Source organism: Arachis stenosperma, chromosome 9 (genome assembly GCF_014773155.1).
Source record: "Arachis stenosperma cultivar V10309 chromosome 9, arast.V10309.gnm1.PFL2, whole genome shotgun sequence".
Taxonomy (NCBI): Eukaryota; Viridiplantae; Streptophyta; class Magnoliopsida; order Fabales; family Fabaceae; genus Arachis; species Arachis stenosperma.
Window position 1 is genome coordinate 7,292,178 of NC_080385.1, and position 24,872 is coordinate 7,317,049.

Sequence of the window (24,872 nt, forward strand, 5' to 3'; positions counted from 1 at the left end):
AAAAATATTCATGATAATTTTTTAATAAAATTATTTAAATTATATGGTGAGATATTACATGATTCGAATTATGTATGTGGAAGTTCGAATCACTCTGATTCAAATTATATTGTGAGCAATTCGAATTCTATACTCTTCTGCCAATTATTGATACCTAATGAATATTTTTTAATAAATTTATTTAAATTATACCACAAAAAATATTTTATTCTATGCAAAATAATTTAAAAAATGGCTTAAAAAATTTTAGAAGTACTATAAAAATATATAATGTCCTAATGACTTAGGACATTAAAGAAATACTCTACATAGTCACTAATAATTTAGAAATTAAAGAAAAAATATTTTTATCATGTATTTACCTAAATCACTAGAATATTACAAACTTTTATAGTACTCATAACATCTTTTAAGCCATTTTTTAAAATTATTTTGTACAGAATAAAATATATTTTTTAATTATTTTGTATGGAATAAAATATTCTCTTTCATTTCTAAATTATTATTGACTTTGTAGAATATTTTATTTAAAATTTGAGTACATTCATGTATTTACCTAAGTTATTAGAACATTACAAATTTTTATAGTACTCCTAACATTTTCTAAGCCATTTTTTTAATTATTTTGCATAGGATAAAATATTATTTGTAGTATAATTTAAAAAAATTTATTAAAAAATATTCATGAGCAATTAAAAATGGACAAAAAAGTATTGTATAGAATCCGAATTGATAGCTCATTAATATTTTAAAAAAGTCTCGTAATTAAATATTTTGTTAGCTTTTTTTTAACGTATGAAATAAAATATATATTTTTTTAATTTTTAAATTATTAATTTTTTAATAAATTTTTTTAATAAATTATTAATTTTTTAACAGCATAATTTGAATTACTATTCGAGACAAACTTTGACTAATTCGAACCAAATAGATTCGAATTAGTTGCTGAAGCGTCCAAACGTGTAATTCGAACTCACCTAGTTCGAATTACTCTCAATCCTAGTTCGAACCAACTAGGTTCGAATTACATGCATCACTTGTTCCATCAATATTCGAGCTACCTTGGTTCGAATTATGTGTTTTTGTAATTCGAACCAACCAGGTTCGAATTATATAATAATGTGCTTTGGCTCATTCGTGAACAATTTTCAGTTTGGCGGATTGTGTAATTTCTCAACTCCCTTGACTTATTTACGTTTTTTACCCTATATATAATATTAATTAATTTTTAAAAAATTATGAAAAGATGATTTTTTCTAATAAAGTGTTATTAAAAAATTAACATTATAAAAACTAATTTCAACCAATATGATATAATAGGTTATTAAATATATTTAATACAAAACACATTGAATATAAATTTTTATTGAGTTTAAATTTTAAATAATTTTTAACTGAATTTCAAATATTTTTAGTTTAAAGAGTTAGAATATTTTAACATCATTTTTTTCGTATCTTTTTAATTGAGTCTTTGATTTTTTAAATTATATACCTTATTTATAATTAAGAGTAATGTTTTAATACCACCAATTAGTCACACATATAAAAATACAAAAATAATTCTATTGTCATAATTATAATCTAACTTTATAAGCAATACAATACAATAAAACTATATATAAGTAATATAACTAAATTTTATCTACATCTATAGTCACATTTCATTAAATAATATAATTAAATTATATTTATGTTTATAATTAAAATATGAATAAAAATACAAAAAATTATCAGGATGGTTTTCGTTCATAATTTTTTTATTATTTTTGTTGTGAAAAGTTTAATTATTTTAATAATTAATTATTTTTTAAAAAAAATAATTGAATAACATAAAAAAATCTTATTAAGAGTAATTTATTTATATATAATTAAAAAATAATTGAATAATTATATAAGGTAAAAAATTAATATTATTAAAAAATAAAATTAAAAATCATGATTTTTTTTCTAAAATTTATCTAAAAGTAATTCTATAAATATTTTATGATGAATAATAAAAATATTAAACTCGTACTAAAATTTATTCTAATAAAATTTATTTTTATTCTAGAAAACATTAAATAAACTATTGAAAAAAATTTTGTTTCCTCCATTAGATAAGAATGATAAACTTCTATACTTCTATTATGTTATGGTAATAATTTGGTCTGTTATTTTTTAATGTACATAATAATAATAATAATAATAATAATAATAATAATAATAATAATAATAATAATAATAATAATAATAATAATAATAATAAAACAAGTATATCACAAAGCACGTCACCAAATAATTTATTATCCGAATTATATATGAATCAAATTGATAATATGAGGGCTAACACTACAAAAATCGATAACAAGGTTAAGGACTTACAAAACCTTTCTTAAGATCATAGAAAAAAAACCTTTATATTTGTGTGATATATAAAACAATTATCATATTATTATTATTATATTATTATTATTATTATTATTATTATTATTATTATTATTATTATTATTATTATTATTACATTATTATATATATATATATATATATATATATATATATATATATATATATATATATATATATATACAAAAAAAGTCCAACTGTTTTAAAGTAAAATTTTCTTTTAATATTTGATTAAATGTTCTTGTATTTAGTATTTTTTTTTGCACTTCCTCTTAGTTAAAAATATAATCATTATAATTTTTTAGTTATTATTGCTAGGGTGTTTACAGATGGGATATGGTTGAAATTTCGATCCAATCCGCACTAAACTCATTAGATCAAATTCGATATTCGCACTTTTTATGTTTGGATCAGATATCAAATATATCCATAAAATAAAAAATATTAAAAAATTTTAATTTTATAAAAAAGTCAATAATTTTTTTTGTTTATCTTTTAAACATATTTACTTCTATCTGATTAGAGTGTGGATCCGATCCGATCCAATCTGATCATCTTACATATCAGATCATATCCTCAAATTACAAATTAGATACGGATAAATACTGTGAATTTATATGGATATGATCTAATCTATGAACACCCCTAACTACTACTATAGGTTCATTGTTGCAAAAGAATGCTTCTTTTATTATAAACCATTATTAGATCTTAATTACCATTAAAACAACTTAATTGTCAACGAAGAGATAATACTTATTGGTCTAACCGAACTGGATCGGCTGGTAAAATTTTTTAAAATGTCTCCACAAAGTCAACCTCTATTTGCCACTTAGCCATTGCACTTCTAAGTATTATATTTGACAAATACTAATTATATAGTATACATAAATATCTAATTTAATTTAATTTTTGTTTTTTCTATTTTTAAAATTAATTATATTTTAATTATATACCATTATTAATATAAATATAAATTTTATAACATCCCGAATTTTTGAAAAAATTAAATAATTAATTATTCATAATTTATTATTGTATTTAAAGAAAATTATTTTTTTACAATAATTAAATAAATTTTATAATACTTTAAATCTAAATTTTTTTTAAAAGTTTTAAGTTATTTTTATTATTATAATAAGATATTTCAAAAAAAAAATATATATATATAAGAATTTTCATTATTATTATTATTATTATTACTATTATTATTATTATATAATCACTTAATTTCACGCTAATATTATCATTATTATATTATATTATTTATTTTCCTTTTGGCCGAAGCCTTAAAGGAACTAAAAAGAAAGAAAACTAAAGCATAACTTATATATACATTTACATATATATATGAAATTGAAACTGAAACGTGGCATGTATGCATGTATATGTATATAATACAAATGACACCTAATGAAGCTTTGATAACCACAAAACTTCAGATAATATTATCAATCCATACTCATCTTCCTTTTCCCTTCGTTAATCACCAATTGAACTAAAAAGAAAAAGAGAGAGTAAGCCGTGAGTGAGAAGAACGAAAACCTTGGAACCTCAACTCTTTTGAGCCCGATTTCTTGTGATTTGTAATTTCAGTCAAAAATCTAATCCGGTAAAAGTATTCGTAACCTCCTCCTCTACACGTTGACACCATTTTTGATTAGTGAAAGTTGACAATGGCGTAGCTCCTCTTTTTTTTGGATTTGGCCAACGAGAGTTTTAGGAGGCAAAAACGATTCTGGACGTTTTCTTCTTCGATAACTCGGTCAGAAAACTTCTCCAAAGCTTTGAATATTTTGATTCCGTACGAAGGTATGGTTTTGGTTTCTCGTAGTTAACATTTAATGTCACGTGAAAACTTAGGCTAGAAGACCTTAAGATAGGAATGAACAGAGTGAATAATTGATGGTTTGTGTATATGGTATAAAATGTGAGGTTTAGCTGTTGTCAATAATTTGCTGTTGAAGTTGGTCGGTTTGGAAAAAGATTTAATATTGGTATTTGTTTGATTATGAAATAATTTGTTACCGAAAATGATTTGAAGGATTGAGAGGTGTTTGGTTTGATAGTTGGGACCCTTGAAGGGTGGCAGAAACTTGAGTCTTAGAGGAGATATTGCCAAAATTTCTATAAGAATTGGAATTTTGATTTGAGGTATTATTTTAAAAGGGAAAGAGATTATTATGTGGCTTGTGTATTTGAGACTATTTGTTGACCCTCTGTCGCAAGATGTGACCGGGCACTTTAACTCCCCGGATTCCCCCATGGGCATGCATATAAATATGAATATTGAATATTATTGAGCTTGGAGTTTAACTCCATGGAATACTATATTATTGAGCTTGGAGTTTAACTCCATGGAATACTATACTATTGAGCTTGGAGTGTGACTCCATGGAATATTATATTTGACCTTGGAGTTTGACTCCATGGAATATTATTGAGCTTGGGGATGCGCGCACAGAGGGACTGTCCAATGGTTAACTACCAGGACTTGTCGGGTTGGCTGTATAACCGACAGATGAGACTCATCAGCCATAGGACAGGCATACATCATATGCAATTGTTTGCTTTGTTTGGGTGTGCATTGCTTTAGTTTGTTTAACTGTTAAATTCTACTTATCCGCTACTTGTTCTACTTGCTGTAAATGCTTCTCTATCTGTGTTTCTTTGCTTGAATTGTATGTGTATGTTTTTTGGGAAATTCCTCTTGACGAAAGTGTGAGGAGAGAGGATTGTTCCACCAATGATTCGGAGGATTAGAGGAGACAGAACGTGAATTATTAGGTTAAAATTAGATTCAGAATTAGAATACCTTAGATAGCTTACCTAACTTTTGGTTTAGTTTATTTTCCTTAAGAATGATTCTGAGTGTCGAAGTTTTAGGAATGCCTCTGGCTTTCCCGAGACCTTTTATATTAACTATGCGGGCACCTTTACCATACTGAGAACCTCCGGTTCTCATCCCATACTATGTTGTTATTTTTCAGATGCAGGTCGAGAGACACCTCGTTGAGCGCTGAATATCCTTCTTATAAGCAAAGAACTACCTTTTGGACTGTCATATTTTGTTTTAGGCTATGTATATATGTTTATAGAATCTCCGCATGTACATTTTGTGTTTTGTCCCTCCGAGAGGTTGACTTGGAGATACAGGTGTTTATTTTGTAGTTTGAGTTTTGTTTGGGTTGTATATATATATATAATTATATACTCTGGCCGGCCTTAGCTTCGCAGGTCGAGTTTGGAGCTTGCAATCTGAGTTTTGGAACTCTGATATGTATATATACTTTCAGCTTCCTTTTGATCTTATCTATTCGTTTTATGAATATCCATGCGAGTGTCACACGATTTTCTATTTATCGTTCTTGTTTAGCTTATTCTTCAAGGCTCTTGGATATAATTTCTTTCAACTATATTTATATGTCTTTTCTTTTAGAGGTCGTAATACCTCGCCACCTCTGCTTTACGACTTAAGCGTAAAACTCTGTGTGGTAGGGTGTTACATTATGGTATCAGAGCAGTTCGTTCCTGTAGAGCCTGAGGGATGGACTGATTATGCTTCTGGGCATACTCTGGGTGTGTGTATGTGCTATTAGGATATCTGATTGATATATGTGGCATAAATATTCATGAGCATGCATTTGGAACTTGAAGCATTAGACTTGCGATATTGAGACTGATCAACTTAATATCACTTGTTTGGTGTGTGAAGGGACCAGATGTCGACTCATGGACGCGGTCGCGGGCGAGGTAGAGGTAGGATAGGCATCGTTACTCCTGGCCCGGCAGAAAATGATCCAGTAGACTTCATGGCTGCCCTGGGGAATATGGCTGCGGCTATGCAGGCGACAGCCGAGGCACTGGGTAATCAGATAAACCAGGATAATCATAGAAACAATAATGATGAGGACGGTCCCATGACACTTGCTACATTTCTGAAAGTTCACCCTCCGACCTTCAGGGGAACCTCAAATCCCACTGATGCAGACAATTGGATTCAGGCTATGGAACGGGCACTACAGGCTCAGCAGGTTCCTGAGGAGCAATGGGTTGAGTTTGGAACTTATCAGTTGCAGGGTGAGGCTCAGTATTGGTGGCAGGGGACACGACGTATCCTGCAGCCAGATGGCACTGTGGCTCCTTGGGAGGTTTTCCGAACAGAGTTCTATAAGAAATACTTTCCTAATTCAGCCAGAAATGCCAAGGAACTTGAACTGATGCAGTTAAAGCAGGGACAAATGACTGTTACTGAGTATACTAGTAGGTTTGAGGAGTTATGTCGCTTTTCTCGTATCTGTCAAGGTGCGCCTGAAGATTTTGCTGAGTGGAAATGTATTAAGTATGAAGGAGGTCTTCGAAGTGATATTCTGAGCTTCGTTGCACCAATGGAGATCAGAGTGTTTTCGGAACTGGTAAACAAAAGTAGAGTTGCTGAGGATTGTCTGAGAAAGGCGACAACAAATAAGAGTGATCAGCGAATTTTTGTTAGGAGAGATCAGGGAAGGAACTTCGCCCCTAGAGGACAAGATTTTAAGCGAGGCGGTTACACCCCACAACCATATTTGGGCCAGAATAACTTCCAGAGATTCAGTAATAATAACAGCCAGGGAAAAGGCAAAGGAAAACAAGCTCAGACCCCACCGAATGATTTAACTTGTAGGAGGTGTGGAAAGTACCACCCGAATACTCCGTGCAGGGCTGGTTTAGGTGTATGCTATTACTGTGGTGAAGCTGGACATTTGTCTTGGAATTGTCCAGAAAAGAAGAAGAATCAAGAAGCTGGAAAGGCACAACATCAGGGACGCGTGTTCACTATGATAGCAGATGGTGCTAGAAGCGCAGATACTCCGATTAGAGGTAATCACGAACTGATATTCGAAATTTCTGACTGCCTTGCATAGTAAATAACATGTAGCATTCATTGTAGTACATTATCGAGTTGTGAGCCTTATGATTTTCAACTGAGCGATCGAATAAAGACCTCCGAATGGTGAGACAGAACGACAGTTGGTCAGCCTAGAAAAGTGACTAAATTCTTGGAGAATAATAGTAAGAGTGGCATAGCAATAGTGGGTTGAATTATTTTGAGTATACAACTTAAGTTATACATAAAGAACCGGAAATGTTGAGAGTTGTGCGGGACAGTTACCTGAAACCCAGAGATGGTAAGTTACAAGGAAGAGACATGACATAGGTTGAACCCGTAATTGATAATCGGTTATGTGTCAAGAGAAAGAGTAAGTTGTGATAGATTTAGTGTCAGAGGCTGAACCAGTTTCGATTGTATTACATAAGGTGACACCAATAGAATCGGCAGAACTTAAGAGCTAGATGAAGTGAGTATTAGAAGCGATAAACTCGACGTTCTAACACCAGCCTGCCTTATAATCCTTTGACATCGAGCCTATCTTGTATCTTTCGCTTTGCGTAGACTTTTAAGCTATAAGAATATCCTGGATTTGCAAACTAAACATGTCAAATCTTTCTGTTTTTCTTTGACATGTTTAAGAAGAAAAATTACGTTAGTATGAATCTTTTCTAATTTTATATCAATTTTCGAGGACGAAAATTTTTATAAGGTGGGTGGAATATAACATCCCGAATTTTTGAAAAAATTAAATAATTAATTATTCATAATTTATTATTGTATTTAAAGAAAATTATTTTTTTACAATAATTAAATAAATTTTATAATACTTTAAATCTAAATTTTTTTTTAAAAGTTTTAAGTTATTTTTATTATTATAATAAGATATTTCAAAAAAAAATATATATATATATATAAGAATTTTCATTATTATTATTATTATTATTACTATTATTATTATTATATAATCACTTAATTTCACGCTAATATTATCATTATTATATTATATTATTTATTTTCCTTTTGGCCGAAGCCTTAAAGGAACTAAAAAGAAAGAAAACTAAAGCATAACTTATATATACATTTACATATATATATGAAATTGAAACTGAAACGTGGCATGTATGCATGTATATGTATATAATACAAATGACACCTAATGAAGCTTTGATAACCACAAAACTTCAGATAATACTATCAATCCATACTCATCTTCCTTTTCCCTTCGTTAATCACCAATTGAACTAAAAAGAAAAAGAGAGAGTAAGCCGTGAGTGAGAAGAACGAAAACCTTGGAACCTCAACTCTTTTGAGCCCGATTTCTTGTGATTTGTAATTTCAGTCAAAAATCTAATCCGGTAAAAGTATTCGTAACCTCCTCCTCTACACGTTGACACCATTTTTTATTAGTGAAAGTTGACAATGGCGTAGCTCCTCTTTTCTTTGGATTTGACCAACGAGAGTTTTAGGAGGCAAAAACGATTCTGGACGTTTTCTTCTTCGATAACTCGGTCAGAAAACTTCTCCAAAGCTTTGAATATTTTGATTCCGTACGAAGGTATGGTTTTGGTTTCTCGTAGTTAACATTTAATGTCACGTGAAAACTTAGGCTAGAAGACCTTAAGATAGGAATGAACAGAGTGAATAATTGATGGTTTGTGTATATGGTATAAAATGTGAGGTTTAGCTGTTGTCAATAATTTGCTGTTGAAGTTGGTCGGTTTGGAAAAAGATTTAATATTGGTATTTGTTTGATTATGAAATAATTTGTTACCGAAAATGATTTGAAGGATTGAGAGGTGTTTGGTTTGATAGTTGGGACCCTTGAAGGGTGGCAGAAACTTGAGTCTTAGAGGAGATATTGCCAAAATTTCTATAAGAATTGGAATTTTGATTTGAGGTATTATTTTAAAAGGGAAAGAGATTATTATGTGGCTTGTGTATTTGAGACTATTTGTTGACCCTCTGTCGCAAGATGTGACCGGGCACTTTAACTCCCCGGATTCCCCCATGGGCATGCATATAAATATGAATATTGAATATTATTGAGCTTGGAGTTTAACTCCATGGAATACTATATTATTGAGCTTGGAGTTTAACTCCATGGAATACTATACTATTGAGCTTGGAGTGTGACTCCATGGAATATTATATTTGACCTTGGAGTTTGACTCCATGGAATATTATTGAGCTTGGGGATGCGCGCACAGAGGGACTGTCCAATGGTTAACTACCAGGACTTGTCGGGTTGGCTGTATAACCGACAGATGAGACTCATCAGCCATAGGACAGGCATACATCATATGCAATTGTTTGCTTTGTTTGGGTGTGCATTGCTTTAGTTTGTTTAACTGTTAAATTCTACTTATCCGCTACTTGTTCTACTTGCTGTAAATGCTTCTCTATCTGTGTTTTCTTTGCTTGAATTGTATGTGTATGTTTTTTGGGAAATTCCTCTTGACGAAAGTGTGAGGAGAGAGGATTGTTCCACCAATGATTCGGAGGATTAGAGGAGACAGAACGTGAATTATTAGGTTAAAATTAGATTCAGAATTAGAATACCTTAGATAGCTTACCTAACTTTTGGTTTAGTTTATTTTCCTTAAGAATGATTCTGAGTGTCGAAGTTTTAGGAATGCCTCTGGCTTTCCCGAGACCTTTTATATTAACTATGCGGGCACCTTTACCATACTGAGAACCTCCGGTTCTCATCCCATACTATGTTGTTATTTTTCAGATGCAGGTCGAGAGACACCTCGTTGAGCGCTGAATATCCTTCTTATAAGCAAAGAACTACCTTTTGGACTGTCATATTTTGTTTTAGGCTATGTATATATGTTTATAGAATCTCCGCATGTACATTTTGTGTTTTGTCCCTCCGAGAGGTTGACTTGGAGATACAGGTGTTTATTTTGTAGTTTGAGTTTTGTTTGGGTTGTATATATATATATATAATTATATACTCTGGCCGGCCTTAGCTTCGCAGGTCGAGTTTGGAGCTTGCAATCTGAGTTTTGGAACTCTGATATGTATATATACTTTCAGCTTCCTTTTGATCTTATCTATTCGTTTTATGAATATCCATGCGAGTGTCACACGATTTTCTATTTATCGTTCTTGTTTAGCTTATTCTTCAAGGCTCTTGGATATAATTTCTTTCAACTATATTTATATGTCTTTTCTTTTAGAGGTCGTAATACCTCGCCACCTCTGCTTTACGACTTAAGCGTAAAACTCTGTGTGGTAGGGTGTTACAAATTTCACTAAAAATTTATTAATTTACTTGATCTATTTTATTGCTAGTATTGTGATTAAGGTTATTTGTTTTGATGTTAGTGTTAAAATCTACTGATATTATAGTTAGATGATAGGCTTTGTGAATTAATTATTTTTTTATTGTGTCAAAATAAGATACTATTGTAGTATTAAAATTTTATGATTTTTTTATATTAGTTATTTTTAGAAGTTGAGACTTGATTCTTCATAAAATGTTAGTGAAGATATGTATTTCAAATTTTAATTTTAAGTTTTTAACTATTTTATATTTTATATTTACGTGAGACCGGTTTTATCAGTTCAACCAGTGATTTATCAGTTGAACTAATAAACCAGTGAACCAGTAGCTTGACCGGTTCGATCACTGGTTCGGTTCTAACAACTATGTTTCAATCTAATTTCAAAAATTTTGATTTACTCAATTTAGTCTCCCAACTTAATAGTTATAACTCACATTGATTCCTAATCTTATTTTTGTCACCGTCTCACAAAATCGTTAACGACATGCTGAGATGGACTAACGACTGCTACATTATACATTCTAGCGACTATTTGATGTGACAATTGAAATTTTTTTACCTTATTTTTTTTTCAACTAAACACTTAAAATCTTAATATGAGTCACGGATACCTAAGTTAAAAAATCAAACTAAGTAAATTGAAACTTTAAAAATCAGATTAAAGCTCGAATATAACTTCAGAACAGAACTTTAACTTATGTAGTGATTAATTTAAATGAGAATCAAATAAATCAAAATTCAACATAATTTTTATCAATGTTTTCAAATTCGAAATATCTATACCAAAATTAACTAGGATTTTTCTTTAAATTAAAAATTTAATGAAATAGTGACTTTAATTATCTTAACAAATGTCCTAATTAATTACTTTTATGTCTTAAAAAAACTGTATATGAGAAGAAACTATTTTTTTAGAATTTTTTAAGAACTAATTAATATTATATATATTTTGTTACACTACATTTAGTTATAAAAATTTTATTTATTTCTAATGTTTATATTAAAAATAAAAAGAAAATTTAAATTAGTGAATCTTAATCTATAATATAATAATAATATAGTAATTATTTTATATATTGTACGAATATAAATTAATTATTTTTTTATTTATAAAAATTTTAAGAGGTTTGAGCTTGTTATATATATATATATATATATATATATATATTGATGAATGTGATATATTTTTTTATGTAAATAATCTTTAAAAAAATCTAATAGTTAATCTATTACTTTTTTTGTTTTAGTCCAAATTAAATATTTTTTATTATTTTTGAAAAGAAAATCTTTTGAGGAATTTAATAATATGTGATGAGAAATACCCAATAAATTATACAAAAACCAATTAAAACACAACATGAAAACATTTTTAAAAAAAGACGTTTTAGGCATCTTTATCTGAGTGGCCTCCTAAGTATAAATACTACCGTATTTAAAAGATTATCTTTTAAAAATAAATATTTTGCCCAACCAAGTATAAATGGACGCTACATATAGAAAATTATGGTTTGTAGTTTATTTGCTACCACAAGCATTAAGGCATATTTTTTTTTAACAGATTACAGTTAATTCGTCATAAATTAGAATTTTATTTAAAAAATTATTATAAATTATTATATTCATTAGACGAAATTTAAAATTTTAACATTTATTTAAATGAATTAATGAGTTTATTATTAGAGTAATCTAAATGAGTTTCATCGGGATAATATTAATATATAGTATTGATCTTAATCATCTTGAGGCAGATTTTGTCCTTTGAATTATTAGTTACCGCTAACCTCTTGCATTTGACTTTTCAATCCCATAATTTGTTCTCAAATATCAATTATTATATTTGATGCAAAACTAACACGGTCGTGTGACTCTCACACTAGGGACAAATCAAAAATTGTTTTTTCATGAATAATTTGCAAATTAGTTGGGCAGTGCTTACATCATTATCAACTAATACACGTCTTCTAAATCAGTTATTTATTCTCGTTTTGTCCCTATTACTTCTTTCCTAACAACTAAGGTTGAAAATTAGTTAGTTGAGCTCTATATGAGCCATTCTAAGCTCAAACTTGGCTTAGTAAAATTGAGCTCAATTTAGGGGAATCTAATTGTAAACTTTAATCCAAGGTAATGTTAATAATATTGATCTTAATCATCTGACGCATGATTTTGTCCGTTCAACAATTAGCAATACCACTAACTTTGCATTTAGTCCATTTATTATAGTTAATCCAAAACTAACGCGGTTGTCACTGTCACTAATACAACTTCCGACGAATCAACAAATTGTATTGCATGGATAATTAGCAAATTAATTGGTCAATAATTACAGAGTCGGACTAATACGCGTTTTATAATTCCATTATTTATTCTTACTTTTCCAACTACTACCTTCCAAGCAACTTCAAAATAGATTTTGATGTAGAAACTACATACACTTTTGATTATGGATCTTTCTCTTAAACAGTATTGGATTTAACTATGGCAATGCCTATTAATTTTAACAATACAAACTGTGAACTTGATTGAAGGAAAGAGAAGATGTTCTGAGGTCTGAGACTAGAGAGAACTCAGAATCTTGTGTTGCAAGAAAGACAGAGAACAAAAGAAAATTGTGTAGAGAGAGTGAAAGTAAAATTGTGATTGTATGTATTATTACTCATGCATTGCTGTGTATTACAGAATAATAGAGGTATTTATATACAATGAGACTCAGAATGGAAAAGGATCGGATATGCAAATTATTTATAACTGTTGAGCGTAGTTTGATTTTGGGTTAATTAATGATGAAAAACAATCAATTGGATTGAAAGTCCAATATTATTTAATGTGTGTTTATTGTGACAGGCTCATTAATTCTCTCATAGCCAAACAAAACTACTTGTTCATTCCTTTGATGCTTCAAGTAAATGCACAAGCCCAATACCTCTCTTTTGTTTCACCGTTCAGCAAGAATGAAAGGCTATGCGTTTGGCAAAAGAAAAAGAGCAGCTGTCTATATCATGAGCAAAACAGGACAGTTGGCAAACAAAGGAGGCAACAACACAGCAAGGACAGGTGTGGCTCTATGAAAGCAAGAAAAGGAAACTAGGACAACCACTAACCCAAGGACATCAGCTGAGCAATGGTAGGATTGTGGTTGAGCAAAACACAATCGAGCAAAGAGCACAGAGCAGCAGCAGCAAGGAAATGGAGCATAATGCAAAAGAAGAGCATGCCAAGGAAGAAGGCCAAGCAAAGGACAGCAGAGGTAGTGGTCGATCTCCTCAAGCAGCAGAGGTAGTGGAGCATGGTGAAGAAGGACTACTGCCAGCTATGACATCTCCAACGAGCAGCTGGTACAAGGAAATGGAAGAGGCAACAATGAAACAAAGTTGAAAATATATAACAAGCTTCATCCCACCATTTCAAGACATAAGAGAGAGAATACACACTCAGAGCACCATCTCTAAAACAAAGCTGGAATCTCTTTCTTCTACTCAAGCTTAATTCTGATCTTTGTGTTATGGCTGTCTTGCGTTATTTTCTGTTTTGAAAAAGGCAATTATGTGAGGTTCAAAAGCCAAGAGAGAAAAGGTAAGAGTAATGCAAAATAGCCACTGATTTCTGATGTATTTTGGGTTTATGAACTAGGATTAGTTCCCCTTATCAAGTTGGGTTAGCACTTGGGGAAATTGAATCTGGTTGATTCCCCTTCCTAGTTGGGTCAGCACTATGGGAAGCTAAGCTTTTATTGATGAAAGCTTGGGGGTAGATACTAGTTGAATTTGGGAGAAATTCAATAGTATTGGTGTATGTAATCTGTGAATGATTAGTGAAAATTCCACCATGGTTTGTGGTGGAGACTGGACGTATGATTCATTGCACAAAGAATCCGAACCAGGATACATGCTGGTCTTCATCTTCTCTTTCCTACTCTTTACAGCTCTGCGTATGAGACTATTTCAAATAATCTCCTGCAAATTGTGATACAGCAAAAAAAAAAAAAAAACAGAGTTTGAAGCCTTAAGATTTAAACTAACTTGATTCAACCCCCCTTTTCAAGTTCAACTAGATCCATCAATTGGTATCCAAAGCAAGGTCTCAAGGAGGCAAGCTTCACAGCTTAGAGCAAAGATCCATGGCCAACAACATGAATCCCAACATCGTGGCGTTCACTCTCATTGAAGGGCAGTCTAATAATAGACCTCCCTACTTCAATGGCAACAACTATTCTTACTGGAAAGAAAGAATGAGAGTCTTCGTGCAGTCAATCAACTACAACATCTGGAAGATCATTCTCAACGGACCAGACGTCCCTACTAAACATAATGCTGATGGAGAAGTTGTGGCAAAGGAAGATAGTGAATGGACAGAGGAAGAAAAGAAGAAGGTTGAACTCAATGCCAAAGCAATCAACCTGATGCATTGCGTAATCAGTTTCGAAGAGTTCAGAAAGGTGTCAAGGTGCAAAAACGGCTAAAGAAATATGGTACAAGCTCAGACTCACTCACGAAGGCACTAAGCAAGTGAGAGAAACCAGAATTGACATGCTGATGAAGGAGTATGAAATGTTTAGTATGAAGGAGGATGAGAGCATCGATCAAATGTTTGAAAAGTTCTCAATAATCATCAACAATCTGGACGCAATGGAAAGGAACTACTCTGAAGAAACTCTAGTGAGAAAGATCCTGAGAAGTCTTACTAAGAAATGGGAAGTAAAAAGCACAACCATCTCTGAAAGGAATGATTTGATCAAAATCACCTATAATGAGCTGAGAGGCAAGCTGCTAGCCTGTGAAACCACTCACATGTCTCAAGACAAAGATGACAAAAAAAAAGTACAGCACTAAAATCAAGAATGATAGCCCAAGGAGAAGAATCTGATGACAGTTTCTCAGATGAAGAAATGGTGCTCTTTGCAAGAAAAATGAGAAGACTACTGAGATTCAAAAGCAAAGGCAAAGGAAGCTCCTCATCTAAAGATGTCAAAAAAGATCAAGTCAAGTTCACATGCCATCACTGCAAGGAACCTGGTCACTTCAAGTCAGATTGCCCTCAACTTAAAAAAGGCGAAAAATCAAAAAGGGACAAAAAGAAGGTAATGATGGCAACATGGGAGGACTTGGAGAACGACACCAGCTCAGAGAGCTCAGATCAAGAAGCTCAGCTATGTTTGATGGCAGACCATGATGATGAAAATGAGGTAGATCTTTCTGACTTATCTATTGATGAACTGCACTATATTATCAAAGACATCTCTGTCAATTCCAAGAAACTCTTGGATAAGTATGCAAAATGCAAGAAAGAAAATGAGGCTTTGAGAATTGAAAATGATCTTCTTTTAAAAAAAGTTAAGGCAAATGAAACTGAAAATGAAAAGTTTTTAAAAGAAGAAAACACTGCCTTGCGAGCTGAATTAGAAAAATTCAAATTCAAGCATGAAGTTACTGCTTCCACTGATTTTATTTCTGAAAACAAAAAGCTGAATGAACAAATAAAAAATTTGAATGAAGACTTAGCAAAGTTTGTTCAAGGTTCTCAAAATCTGAACAAACTGCTAGCTAGTCAAAGGTTTGGATCTGAAAAATCTGGACTTGGATTCAAAGAGGAAAATAAGGCTGTTTTTAAACAAAACTTTAAAAAATCTGAAGCCTCCTCTTCCAAGCTTTTCAAACCAAAAGGATTCAGCAAACCTCAAAAATCAATGAGCAAGAATCAGTGCTACAAGTGCAATAGAAATGGTCATGATCTTCCTCAATGTTTCATCTTTCTTAGGTCTTTTGGTAATGATAGTAAATTATATAAAGTTGTTCATGATTTTAATGCTCTTAGGCAACCAAGAAGATTTCACATCAAAGGATCCAAATGGATTTGGATACCTAAGGTTAGTTGAAGAACATGCATGTTTGCCTTACATCCAAGAAGAAAAAGGACATGTGGTATCTTGATAGTGGATGTTCAAGGCATATGACCGGAAGGGATACTTTCTTCATTAAACTCAACAAGTATGATGGAGGATTTGTCACTTTTGGAGATAATGGTAAAGGTAAAATAATTGTCATTGGTAAGGTTGGCAAAGATTTTTCAACTTGCATAGATAGTGTCTTTTTAGTTGATGGGTTAAAGCATAATCTATTGAGTATAAGTCAATTGTGTGACCTTGGATATGCTGTAACCTTTCGGAAATCCGATTGTAGGGTCATAAATGAGAAAACAGAGGCTGTTTTATTTGTTGCCAAAAGAAGTGACAATGTTTATGGTATCACTCTAGATGATCTAAAAGTTCAAAATGTAACTTGTTTTTCTTCAATGAAAATTGAAAAATGGATGTGGCATAAGAGGTTAGGACATGCTAGCATGTTCCAAATCTCTAAGCTTGTAAAGAGAGGCTTAGTTAGAGGTCTTCCTAATATAAAATTTGATAAGGACATCATTTGTGATGCTTGTCAAATGGGTAAACAAATTAAAACCTCTTTTAAACCCAAGGAAGATGTCTCTACTAAGAAATCATTAGAGTTGTTGCATCTTGATCTGTTTGGACCAACTAGGACTCAAAGTCTTGGAGAAAAGAGTTATGGTATGGTAATTGTGGATGACTATACTAGATTTGGCTAGGTATTCTTTCTTGCTCATAAACATGAAGCCTTCTCTTTTTTTGAGAAATTCAGTAAAAAGATTCAAAATGAAAAAAGATTTAAATATTGTTTCAATTAGAAGTGATCATGGTAAAGAGTTTGAAAATCAATTCTTTGAATCCTTTTGTGATGAACAAGGCATATCACATAACTTCTCTTGTCCAAGAACACCTCAACAAAATAGTGTTGTGGAAAGAAAAAACAGAAGTTTACAAGAAATGGCTAGAGCTATGTTATGTGAATATGAAATTCCCAAGTTCTTATGGGCTGAGGCTGTGAATACAGCTTGCTATGTTTTAAATAGAACTATTATTAGGAAGTTTTTAAAGAAAACCCCATATGAACTTTGGAAAGGGCATCCTCCCAATATTAGCTATTTTCATGTGTTTGGATGCAAGTGTTTCATTCTGAATATCAAAGAAAATTTAGAAAAATTTGATCCTAAAACACATGACGGCATTTTTCTGGGTTACTCCACAAATAGCAAGGCCTATAGGGTTTACAACAAGAAATCCAAAATAGTTGAGGAGACTATGCATGTCACTTTCTGTGAATCTAACAATGTTCCCGGTGTTTGCATTGATGATAGTATAGGTTTTGAAGCTGAATTACCGAAGAACACTGAACCAACTCCACAAAATCCAAGTTCTCATGAAGCTGCACCTGTTAGCAGCAAAAATCCTAATTCTGCAGGAGACAATTTGGAATTATCTCCTGTCACAGCTAAAAACACTGATGCAGAGACCATTGTTGATCAAGAGAAACCTGAATCCTCAAACCAGTCAAGAAGACCAAGAGAATGGAGGTTTCTGAAAAACTATCCTGAAGAATTCATAATTGGAAATCCCTCCACTGGTAGGACCACTCGTTCATCTTTGAAAAGAGCCGAATCCAACAACATTGCTCTTTTATCAAAGGTTGAACCTCAAAACATCCAAGAAGCCCTTGCTGATCCATCTTGGGTGTTAGCTATGAAGGAGGAATTGCAGCAATTTGAGAAGAACCAGGTCTGGTCATTGGTGCCTTATCCAAATGGAAAGAAAGTCATTGGCACCAAATGGATTTTCAGAAACAAGCTGGGTGAAGATGGATCTATAGTCCAAAAAAAAGCTAGATTGGTTGCTCAAGGATATTATCAAGAGGAAGGGATTGATTTTGATGAATCCTTTGCACCTGTAGCTCGAATGGAAGCCATCACATTGCTCCTAGCATATGCTGCTCACTGTGGTTTCATGCTATTCCAAATGGACGTAAAGTGTGCCTTCTTCAATGGCATAATAGATAGAGAGGTTTATGTGGCTCAACCACCTGGGTTTGAAAACAAAATTTTTCCTAACCATATTTTCAAACTAGCTAAAGCCTTGTATGGTTTAAGATAAGCTCCTAGAGCTTGGTATGAGAGGCTTAGCTCATTTTTATTGAAAAACAACTTTCAAAGAGGAGCCACTGACACCACTTTATTTATTAGGAACTATCATGATCATTTTATTCTTGTGCAAGTTTATGTTGATGATATTATATTTGGTTCGGCTAATGAGGATTTGTGTGCAGATTTTACTAAGCTTATGACCAATGAATTTGATATAAGCATGATGGGAGAGCTCAATTTCTTTTTAGGCTTGCAAATCAAGCAAACTGCAGAAGGCATCTTCATCGATCAAGAAAAATATGCAAAAGAACTAGTCAAGAAATTTGGGCTGGATTGTGCTAAGCAAATGGGAACTCCCATGCATCCTAATATCAAGCTTGATAAGGATGAATATGGTAGAGATGTTGATGAGACCCGTTATAGAGGGATGATTAGATCCCTAATCTATCTAACCTCCTCAAGGCCTGATATCATCCAAAGTGTTGGCGTTTGCTCCAGGTTTCAATCAAAGCCTAAGGAGTCCCATCTTTCAGCTGTCAAGAGGATCATCCGATATGTACTTGGTACCACTAATTATGGGTTATGGTTTTCTAAGACTGATTCTTTTCAATTAGTGGGTTTCTGTGATGCAGATTTTGCTGGGGACAGGATTGATAGAAGAAGTATAAGTGGCATGTGCTGCTTTCTTGGAAAATCTCTCATTGTTTGGTCTAGCAAGAAGCAAGCTACTGTGGCACTTTCAACAGCCAAAGCTGAGTATATTGCAGCCTCCTCCTGTTGTTCTCAATTATTATGGCTGAAAACTCAACTAGCTGATTATAAACTGAATGTCTCTAATATTCCATTATTTTGTGACAACATGAGTGCTATCAATATTTCCAAAAACCCTGTTTTGCACTCAAGGACAAAACACATTGAAGTTCGATTTCATTCTATAAGAGAACATGTGCAAAATGAAAATTTGGATATTCAGTTTGTTAATTTTGAAGGTCAGCTAGCAGATATTTTCACCAAACCTTTGATAGAGGAAAGGTTCTGCAAGCTACGAACTGAACTGGGCATTCTTGCTTTATCTTTGTTTTCTTAATGACTCTGCTAATGAGATTTTTTGTGTTTTGTCTTATAAATTGCGGTGAGAATTTTCCTTTGGCAGATGATGAGTAATCCTCATTGAGTCACTATGAAGCCTACTGGATTCAAACTTGATCATAATGTATGATGGACATCTCGTGCTGGAGCAGTTCAAAACAAATGGGCTTTCCTTACTGAATCCATCAAGCCCATTTCATTGTTGCTTTTTTCATTTCTTTTGAAAATATGTCTTTCACTCATTTTGGGCCTCATTTATATCTGTTTTCAAATCTATTTTTTTTGTTTTTGTTTTCTTTTGTTTTTATCTGAAACGTACAAAGGTTACAGCTGTAACTTTCAATGTTTTTCAAAACCACTTTAAAGTTTTCATTTTTACCTGTTTTCAAGATGCAACCTTTGCACTCCTCCACACCTATATTAACTCCCCATTACATGCATCCATTCACACTACTCCCTCCACTCTTTCATCTTCTTTGAACCAATCCTCAATAAATATGGCACGAAAGAAGAGAGCCGCCCGCAGAGACTCCCAGAGTGGCACCCACCGTTCTGCTCACACACACCCTTCTCCCTCACAATCTCCTACTCATTCTTCACCACCATCACCACCAAATCCTTCTCCTGACATGGCCCACACTAAGACCACTGCTCGCCGTCCTGGCGTTGCTCCTCGCCCCTCTCCTCCTCCTCCGCCAAACACCTCTCAGCCTAGTTCGTCAAAACCCAGCTCTTCCAGAGGAAAGAGGCCTCTTCACGAAGACGAAGAGATTCCCCCTACTCAGCCTCGCCATACTTGTGGTACAGTCATTTACTTTCATCTTTGTCCTGTTGCTAAACCTAGACTCTCCAATCCTATTGCTTACAAGTCCTTTTATGTTGATTTTCCTGATGAATCTTATGATCGTCGCCGTTTTTAATCTCTCATGAACTACCTGTTTTTCTACAAAGACGTTTACAAGCGTACTCTCTATCCCTCTAAAGCTTGTCAATCTAGAAAAACTCTGTAGGAAAGGTCTGAACTTTACCCCATTGTTTGCATATCAAGGTTGGGCACCCATACTGTCCATCAAAGAAAAAATTTACCCTGATTTGGTCAAACAGTTCTATAGCAACATGTCCTATAAAGAAAGGAGAATCGCTTCTTTTGTTAAAGGCAAAGTGATCATTCTTGACAAATATCACTTAGGCAAAGCCTTATACTACCAGAACCGAGGACCTGATGTCTACACCTCTGGTAAGTGGGACAAAACGCTCAATGTCTCTTACTTTGATGCTCTAAGCACTGTCTGCATCAATATCCCTCTCCTGGAAGGTAACACTCCTACTCACAAGTCTCTTGGTCCAGTCCATGCCTAGTTGCATCGGATTGTAAATCACATCATCTTACCTAAGAGCGGTTCTTTTCAACGTGTTTCATTTTGTGACACACTGGTTTTGTATGCATTGCTTTCGAAAATCCCCATTTCTTTTGCTTACTTGCTTGTGAGACATATGTATGCTTGTGTCAGTACCAAAAATGCATTACCCTATGGCATGCTTCTTACAAAAATTTTTCAATATTACAATGTTGATTTTGGGGCTGAAATTGCAAAAGATTGTAACTCATATATCAAAGGGGGTGGTGCAGTAAAGAAAACAGCTTCCAGGCGTCGCCAAACTGATGACAGCACTGATGTTCCCTCTGTTGATGAGGATCCTCTGATTCCCCCATCCACCTCTATTATGGTCAGGACCATGACACGCATCATGAAGCATATGCTTGAAGAATTCCCCAATCTGACAGACCTTCTTCTCCATCATGGTGTTGAGCACAAAAGGGTCCAAGTTTTGGAGGAAAATGCTCTCAAAAAGACTAAAGGAAAGATTCGGATTTTGAGAGACTTTGTAGAGGATATCGAGGTTGGGATCACAACTTCTGACAATGAGGGGGAGGACGATGGAACCTCTGATGAATCCAACTTTGATGCCTAGCTTCTTTTAATCTCATCTGTGATTATGACTTAGTTTATTTCTTTTGAAATTGTTTAAGTTTTTGGATGACTGTAAAGATCTTAACTACTCTGCTACTTAAACTATATGCACCAGCCACTAACAAATTTTGTACAGATTTTTCCTTTTCTCCCTTGATGACAAAAGGGGGAGAAAAGAAATGGAATGTTAGTTTTGCCTTAAGGGTTAATAGTGTTTGTTAAGAACAATGATGCTTTGTGGTGCTAATTAACTCATTTTGTCATGTGCTGTGTATCAATGCCTAGTGTTACTGATCTGTGCTATTAGTATTATATTGCTTGGAAATTTTGGTCTTGGCTGTTTTTAAGTTTTACCCAGGTAAAGATGTAAGCCATGATCAATGGGGAGTAATGCTAGCATTGAGGGGGAGCTACTCACAATCCAAATGTCATAAAAGGGAAGTGTTCTTAACTCTTTTAAATTAGTCTTTAACTCAGTGTTATCAGAACCGGATCGGACCGGCCGGTTCGACCAAAAAACCGGTGAACCGGTAGTCTGGCCGGTTCGGTTAGTAATTTGGACCGGACCCGCAATTAAACCAGTCAACGGTGGTCAAACCCGTTGAAAACCGGCCGGTCCGCATCCATACTTCGCTAGACCCGCGCGGGTCCACGGTGCACCCGTGCGCTGCCGAACCATGGTAGAAGCTCCTATCCAAATTACTCAAAAAATGAGTAACACAGGTCTCGAACCCAAGTCAGCCAACATTCATGTCCCCTATCTTACCACTACGCCAGCATGAATCTCAATAGTATAAACGACAAAATTTAAATATATAATAAACTATAACTGAATTTTTATATTTTTTATCCTTTTAAATATGGATTCACATAGTAACAACATATAGTATACAAATATATTAATATATTGATATTGATTGTGTTATATTTTATTTTTTTTGTTCATTAAATTGAGAAAGTATTTTGTATTAATGAGTAATTAGTAATTTATTATCTCATTTTGCACCATAAATTATATATAAGAATTGATATTTAATTATTATTAATATATTTTTAAAAATATGTATTTAATTTTTAATTTTATTTCTATAATAGTATAACAAATATAAATTAATTAATAAATTATTGAAAATTAAAATAATAGTTATTTAAATATAAAAAATAAAATAAAAATATCTATAATAGAGCAAAAATAATAAAATATTTATTGTTCTTATTCCATATTATTTTAAAATAACTTGAAATTCTTAAAATGTTAGTAAAAATATGTATGTTAAATTTTAATTTTAAATTTTTCACTATTTTTTATTTTTATTTATATATGACCGAGTCAACCGGTTCGACCAGTGACCCACCGGTTGAACCAGTAACCCAGTGACCCAGTAGTCTGACCGGTTCGATCACCGGTTCGGTTTTGACAACTATGCTTTAACTTTCCTATTTTATCATGTTTGTCATCAAGGGAGAGATTGTTGAGCCTAGTTTGATTTTGGGTTAATTAATGATGACAAACATTCAATTGGGTTTAAAGCCCAATATTGTTTAATATGTGTTTATTGTGGCAGGCCTATTAATTCTCTCACAGCCAAACAAAGCTACATGTTCATTCCTTTGATGCTTCAAGTAAATGCACAAGCCCAATACCTCTCTTTTGTTTCACCGTTCAGCAAGAATGAAAGGCTATGCATTTGGCAAAAGAAAAAGGACAGATGTCTATATCATGAGCAAAACAGGACAGCTGGCAAACAAAGGAGGCAACAACACAGCAAGGACATGTGTGGCTCTGTGAAAGCAAGAAAAGGAAACTAGGACAACCACTAACCCAAGGACATCAGCTGAGCAATACTAGGATCATGGTTGAGCAAAACACAATCGAGCAAAGAGCACAAAGCAGCAGTAGCAAGGAAATGGAGCAGAATATAAAAGAAGAGCATGCCAAGGAAGAAGGCCAAGCAAAGGACAGCAGAGGTAGTGGTCGAGCTCCTCAAGCAGCAGAGGTAGTGGAGCATGGTTAAGAAGGACTACTGCTAGCTATGACAGCTCCAACGAGCAGCTGGTACAAGAAAATGGAAGAGGCAACAATGAAGCCAAGTTGAAAATATATAACAAGTTTCATCCCACCATTTCAAGACATAAGAGGGAGAATACACACTCAGAGCACCATCTCTAAAACAAAGCTGGAATCTCTTTCTTCTACTCAAGCTTAATTCTGATCTTTGTGTTATGGCTGTCTTGCGTTATTTTCTGTTTTGAAAAAGGCAATTATGTGAGGTTCAAAAGCCAAGAGAGAAAAGGTAAGAGTAATGCAAAATAGCCACTGATTTCTGATGTATTTTGGGTTTATGAACTAGGATTAGTTCCCCTTATCAAGTTGGGTTAGCACTTGGGGAAATTGAATCTGGTTGATTCCCCTTCCTAGTTGGGTCAGCACTATGGGAAGCTAAGCTTTTGTTGATGAAAGCTTGGGGGTAGATACTAGTTGAATTAGGGAGAAATTCAATGGTATTGGTGTATGTAATCTGTGAATGATTAGTGAAAATTTCACCATGGTTTGTGGTGGAGACTGGACGTATGATTCATTGCACAAAAAATCCGAACCAGGATACATGCTGGTCTTCATCTTCTCTTCCCTACTCTTTCAGCTCTGCGTATGAGACTATTTCAAATAATCTCCTGCAAATTGTGATACAGCAAAAAAAAAAAAAAAAACAAAGTTTAAAGCCTTAAGATTTAAACTAACTTGATTCAACCCCCTTTTCAAGTTCAACTAGATCCATCAATAACTAATTTGTAACTAACAGTTATCTATTTTCATTACTTGCTATATTATCAACACAAACCAATCAAAAGTAATACATCTTTAAAAATCTATTAAAATTTAAAACATGATATAGAACAAAAATCAACCATGCCAAATAGATATAAAAAGCAGCCGACAAATCCTCACAGTATAAAAATACATATTTTGTGTTCATAAAAAATTAATTATTTTGTTATTAATATACAAGTTTAATTATTTTGTTGAAAATGATGGTATAAAGCAACATGTATAAATGTAAGAAATTAAATATACGGTGAGTATATAACTGATTTGGTAGCTCTTTTGTATTTATAAAATAATTTTTTAACTTACTTTTATTGATTTGGGATTATTTTTCCATCAATTTGGATAACCCATAATATTAAAGCAATTTTTTTTGGTGTTTTTTTTTTCTTCTTCCACCAATTACTTTTTTTCATTAGAGTTGCCCATAATGGATAATCATATCCGTTTAGTTT

At 32.9% G+C, this 24,872-nt stretch overlaps 1 protein-coding gene across 1 annotated transcript; it reads left to right on the forward strand.

Moving 5' to 3' along the window:
- Window positions 1–6,104: 6,104 nt before the first annotated feature.
- LOC130948964 (uncharacterized) lies at window positions 6,105–7,286 on the forward strand. The gene has a single exon (XM_057877813.1). The coding sequence runs from the start codon at window positions 6,105–6,107 to the stop codon at window positions 7,284–7,286; it is 1,182 nt and encodes a 393-aa protein (XP_057733796.1).
- Window positions 7,287–24,872: the final 17,586 nt, after the last annotated feature.

Excerpts from the sequence above, each read along its gene's own strand:
- LOC130948964 (XM_057877813.1), top strand. The coding sequence starts at position 6,105 with ATGTCGACTCATGGACGCGGTCGCGGGCGAGGTAGAGGTAGGATAGGC.